The following is a 6488-nucleotide window of genomic DNA, read 5'->3' as shown; positions in this document are numbered from 1 at the left end:
TTGCTGATGAGATGGTGTTCTATGAGCTGGGCAGTGAGGCCATGGAGCAGTTCAGGGAGGACGAGGGCTTCATCAAGGACGTGGAGATCCCTCTGCCGGCCAACGAAATGTACCGGCAGTTCTGGCTGCTGTTCGAGTACCCGGAAAGTTCCAACGCAGCGCGTGGCGTGGCATTGGTATCGGTCTTCGTCATCGTCATCTCCATCATTATCTTCTGCATGGAGACGCTCCCAGAGTTCCGGGAGGAGATGGATCCCATCATTCCCCCTTTGATGCAGTCCTTCAACCAATCGAGCATAGGCACGTCTAAAACCATCACCTCCACCTTCTCCGATCCCTTCTTCATCATCGAGACCGCCTGCATCATCTGGTTCTTCTTCGAGCTGTGCGTGCGCTTCGTGGTGTGTCCTAGCAAAAACGACTTCTTCCACAACCTCATGAACATCATCGACATCGTCTCCATCATCCCCTACTTTGTTACCCTGGTTACGGAGCTGGTGAGCACGCCGGACCAGAACTCGGGCCAGAACATGTCTCTGGCCATCCTGCGGATCATCCGTCTGGTCCGGGTGTTCCGTATCTTCAAGCTCTCCCGCCACTCCAAGGGTCTCCAGATTCTGGGACAGACCCTGAAGGCCAGTATGCGTGAGCTGGGCCTCCTCATCTTCTTCCTCTTCATCGGAGTCATCCTCTTCTCCAGCGCTATCTACTTCGCCGAGGTGGACGAGCCCAACACGCAGTTCATCAGCATCCCGGACGGCTTCTGGTGGGCCGTGGTCACCATGACGACCGTGGGCTACGGGGACATGTGTCCGATCACCATGGGAGGCAAGATGGTCGGCACTCTGTGCGCCATCGCCGGCGTGCTGACCATCGCCCTGCCGGTGCCCGTCATCGTCTCCAACTTCAACTACTTCTACCACCGGGAGACGGAGCAGGAGGACAAGCAGCCACTAGCGGACACCGTGGAGCAAGCTGTCAAGGCAGAGTCCAAACACAGCAGCCACACCTCCCTTAACATGGCCAACGGGGCCTGGCAGAGTGACAAGGGGAAATACACTGGCCTCTGAGTCTGGGAGGTGCTTCAACACTGCCCTGGCAGAGAGACAAGGGGAAATACACTGGCCTGTGCATCTGGGAGATGATTAAACTCTGCCCTGGCAGAGAGACAAGGGGAAATACACTGGCCTGTGCATCTGGGAGATGATTAAACTCTGCCCTGGCAGAGAGACAGACAGACAGCCTAACTCACTGCTTTGCTTTGAGAACATGGATGGATAAAAATAGTCTGTTGTGATTACTCAGATCTATTGGTTTTACAAGCAGGACCGATGACTTCTTGGTGGTTGCTATTCTTGTGAATGATGATAGGTTTTATAATATTAATGAACAACTCTTACCTCAAAATAAATGCAGTGGCGCAAACAGTGGCAACATACAACAGTACAATATAGTGAAAGTGAAAGTAGTTTATTTAAAAAAGAGAGCATGTGGAATTAAAAACAGACAGACAAACAGTGAAATATGTTTGCACCAGAGTTAGCAAAATGTACATCTGCAGTCCCTAACTAAACATAACTAAATACATAAACAGACATAAACATACACACCACTCATCCAGTAGTATAGTAAGAGATATATCAGATTAAAACAGGAAACATCAAATACAATAAATAAACACAGGACGCATTATATTACATAAACCACATTGAGACTTGAGTGCATTAACAATTAGTCAGTGTATGTGATCCACACTTTCACCTTCATGGAGAAGGATTTAAAGTCACTAGTGTTTCTTAAGGTAGAGGGGAGGGAATTCCATTTCCTGATGCCTGAGGTGGAGGATGCTGATTGCCCAAAGGTGTGTCTTCTTTTAGGAATGACACAGTCTCCTGTTGTGGAGGTCTGGGTAGTCTCACTAAGTCAGACTCTCCAATTAAAGGCACCCGCTGTTTTCTGTGGATGGGAGGTGGGGTCCACGGGTCCATGGGTGGATGTAAACTGGAGGGCATCGGCGGAAGTGGTAGGGTTGTCGTGAGCGGAGCTGCAGCGAAAACGCTTTGAGAGCCGTGGTCTTGGTGACAACTTCCGACAGCACTCTTTCCATCCTGTGCCCCCAGAATTTCAATCGAGAGATTGGATTCTGGGATCTGAGATAAAGGTCCGGGTTACTCTGCTGCTTCCTTCAGAGGTGGTGGTGAAATAGACAGATTGTTCTTGGGGAGAACATTACAGTGATGGTAATGATGGGATTTCCTGTCCAGGATCTTCAGTGCTTGTTCCTATAGAGATCACAGTGGTTTCATTGATGTCTCATTGGCTTGAGAAGAGCTGATGCCGCAATAGAACACCTATGAGAAGACCATTACATGTACATGCAGTGCATCCTGGCTGCCTCTGTAGAGACTGAGTTCCTGATGTATATATCGTTTTTCCGTGGATGAGTATGTCTGAGTCCGGGTGAGCCTGTTTGTTTAGTTGTGTGGAGAAGCACATGGCTACTGTTGTTCCCACATCGAGGGTGTGGCAGGAGCGGTCGAGCCATTCAGCCACTTCCTCAACCGCTGCTGTTATTCTGCTCGCCACTTCGTCAGCGTTGTTGCCATACGAATAAAAAACTCATTCATCCGCCTCCATTCGAATATCCACGCCCCCGGCACACAGATGGAAGGTCATTAATACAGACCCCTGTTGCACTCCCATTACACAATCCCTTGGTGATGATAGTTCACCATTAATCCGAACACATTGCATCCGGGCTGCCAGATAAGACTCAGCCCATTTTAAAGCACTTGATGAGATGGGCTGAGTTGGATAGCTCGGAGAGGAGGACGTTGTGGTTGACAACGTCAAAGGCTTTTCTGAGGTCGAGGACAACTGCACCTATGACACCCCACCTTGGCCTTGACCATCTCTAGTTTCTGTAGAGTGGTTGACCCGAAACCCAAACGGTACGACCTGAAGGGGAAAGTTGTCCGTGTCCAGGCGGGCTGTTAGCTGTTCCATCACCACTTCCTCTGAGTTTATAGTGACAGCATACAACACCCACGTTTGCTCCCAGCTGTATAACATCACATACTGTATGTATCAGCTACAGGTCAGCATATTTAAAATGTAAGGTGAACTCAACCTTCACTAATATTAGTCATAAGTAAAAGCACCTCCTCCAACTATCATTTTCAGTATTGTGTATGTTTAAATGTTTTTGTCGATATGTTTATTTGTGTATTTTGATGACATGATTACATGTTTACTTACTAGATGATAATTATATTATATTTATTCCAGAATTATTTATTATGATATCACTTTATTGTATCACATATGTATTTATTCTCACTAGTTATTACATAATAGCACTTTTACTGTAAAGAATCTTCTGTCATTGACATAATTGACAGCCGTAATGAGAGTTCTTCAGCTACAGTATGTTCCCACATTCAGTGCCTTTTATTACGTTGTTACTTTGGAATACTTTTGAAGAGGTCGCCATATATAATATGTTGATTATGCAAATGTATTTGGTAGGGTTTTATTCAGGTGTGATATTCCTCTCTGGGGTGTTTTCTATGATGAATGATGCTTGTGAAGCAAAGGGATGTGAAACAACCTTTTCAGTTAAACAATAATTGCAACGGTACGACATTCAACAAAGGAAATGTGAGATCTAATCTGGTTTAATACTTTCTTTACTCATGTTCTTGTTTGTCATTTCTTCCCCACATGAAGGATTGGCAAAACATATCTCTCGTTTCCTAAGAAACCAAGAACACCAAAAGACAATCAGGTTATTTTCGATCCTCTTTGACACAGAGAGAGAAAAGAGAGGAAGCCAAAGACAGGGATTAAAACAAAGGAGCAAAGGGAAACACAGAGAACAAATGCAGTTGCCAAGGTGTTAACAGCACTGGGTCCTGGGTCTAGTGTTCTGCAGGTCTGTTAACAGCACTGGGTCCTGGGTCCTGGGTCTAGTGTTCTGCAGGTCTGTTAACAGCACTGGGTCCTGGGTCCTGGGTCCTGGGTCTAGTGTTCTACAGGTCTGTTAACAGCACTGGGTCCTGGGTCCTGGGTCCTGGGTCTAGTGTTCTGCAGGTCTGTTAACAGCACTGGGTCCTGGGTCCTGGGTCCTGGGTCCTGGGTCCTGGGTCTAGTGTTCTGCAGGTCTGTTAACAGCACTGGGTCCTGGGTCTAGTGTTCTGCAGGTCTGTTAACAGCACTGGGTCCTGGGTCTAGTGTTCTACAGGTCTGTTAACAGCACTGGGTCCTGGGTCCTGGGTCCTGGGTCCTGGGTCCTGGGTCTAGTGTTCTGCAGGTCTGTTAACAGCACTGGGTCCTGGGTCTAGTGTTCTGCAGGTCTGTTAACAGCACTGGGTCCTGGGTCTAGTGTTCTACAGGTCTGTTAACAGCACTGGGTCCTGGGTCTAGTGTTCTACAGGTCTGTTAACAGCACTGGGTCCTGGGTCCTGGGTCTAGTGTTCTACAGGTCTGTTAACAGCACTGGGTCCTGGGTCCTGGGTCTAGTGTTCTACAGGTCTGTTAACAGCACTGGGTCCTGGGTCTAGTGTTCTACAGGTCCATTCACTGTACAGTTCACGTCTTTGTTTTTCTTCTTTTTGTACTAAAATCTATTTTACTATAAAAATAGTCATGGAAACCCTAACCCTAACCCTAACCCTAACCGAGCTGTCAACAAAATGTCTGTTGTCTGAAAGTGGTGGTGATCAATGGTTTAAATCAGAGTGGAATTAGAAGAGTGATATTCCTCAAAGTCAGATTTTGTCTGGATTGCTGATCTAATGTAACACAAAATTAAATAAATGCATATTTGAGTTGCCTGCTTCATGATGATGATGATGCTGATGATGCTGATGACGCTGATGATGATGATGATGATGATGATGTTATGATGATGTGTGATGATGTTGTCCAGACTTTACTCCTCATACTGTAGGTATCTGCGTTCCTACAAGCCAGTTGCTACACATCTTCTCAAGCCTTTGGGATTTAAAAAAAGGGAACATTGTTCAGAGATGGACTCAAGAGAAAAACATATCTGACCGCTACACCTGAAGATACATTGGAGAACACTGTGGTCCATGAGGTACCTGAGATGTACAGAACACCTGGGACCGGGTCTGAGCAGGCTCAGGTGTGATCGTCTGGAGACAGAATATGTCTTGTATTGTGTATCATGTTACTGCAGTGTCCAACAAAGATGAAATACATTAATTTTAAAACATGTTCTCTGTTGTGTCTTTATGTCAACATCTGAATTTGCAACCCAGTCTGCAAATGATTACGTTCTGGGGGATCAAAAAAGAACAGCAGAACAATACATATATAACACAATATGTGACGATATTCATGTTTCCAAAAAGTGGGGGGAGAGTAGTCTGAATTGGGTTCTGGAGATGTTCTCCAGCTCACACATTGCACTCATACGCCAGCCATGAGTGTTTCCAAGCCAGTGAGATCACATCCACCAGTAGAGCTGAGAATCCGCTCCAGCTGGTTTCTCCTGTGAGAACAGCTCACATCGGCCCGCCTCTCTGTGCACTCACTCACCCAGATCAAGTGACGCCCTGCTAGGGCGGTGATTGGCTCCTGTCTCAGACCTTCCCCGAGGTGATTGATTGAGTGACCAGCACTCTGCATGTGACCTCTACAATGAGCTTCCTCCCACTGGAGTCTAAGGGAGAGAGACACGCCCTTATACTGTGAATGTGGCCACTAGAATCTAAGTTATGGTTTGGACAATTTTCATTACCATCAACCTAGTCAGTTCATCTTATCTAAAGATTCAACAGACGTGCATTTCTCTGACAGGATGTCCAGATTGGTTCAGCTGCACAGGTTTGTTTCTGTATCACAATACAATTGGGTATATAGTGAGGCATGCTGGGAAATATGCTAATCAGGATGACTGTGATTGGTCAGCTTCCCCTCAATCAACAGCACAATGAACAGGTAAATGGCACTTTGAATGTTACCTGATCATAGCCTTCTGTTACCTTACCATAGTCTTCTGTTACCTGGTACCTTACCATAGCCTTCTGTTACCTGACCATAACCTTCTGATACCTTAGTCTTCTGTTACCTGGTACCTGACCGTAGTCTTCTGTTACCTGACCATAACCTTCTGGTACCTTACCATAGTCTTCTGTTACCTGGTACCTGACCGTAGTCTTCTGTTACCTGGTATCTGACCATAGTCTTCTGTTACCTGGTACCTGGTACCTGACCATAGTCTTCTGTTACCTGGTACCTTACTGGTAGAATTTGCAACCCAGTCTGCAAATGATTATGTTCTGGGGGATCATTTTTGCAAACCAAAGAATACGGTCTGTGTGGTCCGAACATTGCTGGGGACACTACTTTTTTAGGTGGTCAAAAGCTGATATTACGATCCCACAGATCATATTTCCAGATCTGCAGAAATGATTCCCCAAAACGTAATCATTTGGAGATAGGGTAAATCATTTGAGGAA

General features: G+C 46.1%; 1 protein-coding gene across 1 annotated transcript in view; it reads left to right on the top strand.

Annotated features, from left to right (window-relative positions):
* The window catches only part of kcna10a (potassium voltage-gated channel, shaker-related subfamily, member 10a), a gene marked incomplete at both ends in the record, with an annotated part of 1773 nt that extends 703 nt beyond the window's left edge, over positions 1–1070 (top strand). The window contains one exon of the mRNA XM_083674458.1: positions 1–1070. This exon is cut by the window's left edge and continues 703 nt beyond it. Within this exon, the coding sequence (XP_083530584.1) occupies positions 1–1070 (1070 nt within the window).
* Positions 1071–6488: the final 5418 nt, after the last annotated feature.

The sequence above is a fragment of the Argentina silus genome (assembly GCF_951799395.1).
Source record: "Argentina silus genome assembly, chromosome: 8".
In the NCBI taxonomy this organism is placed as follows: domain Eukaryota; kingdom Metazoa; phylum Chordata; class Actinopteri; order Argentiniformes; family Argentinidae; genus Argentina; species Argentina silus.
This window is presented reverse-complemented; position numbering and strand designations above follow the sequence as displayed.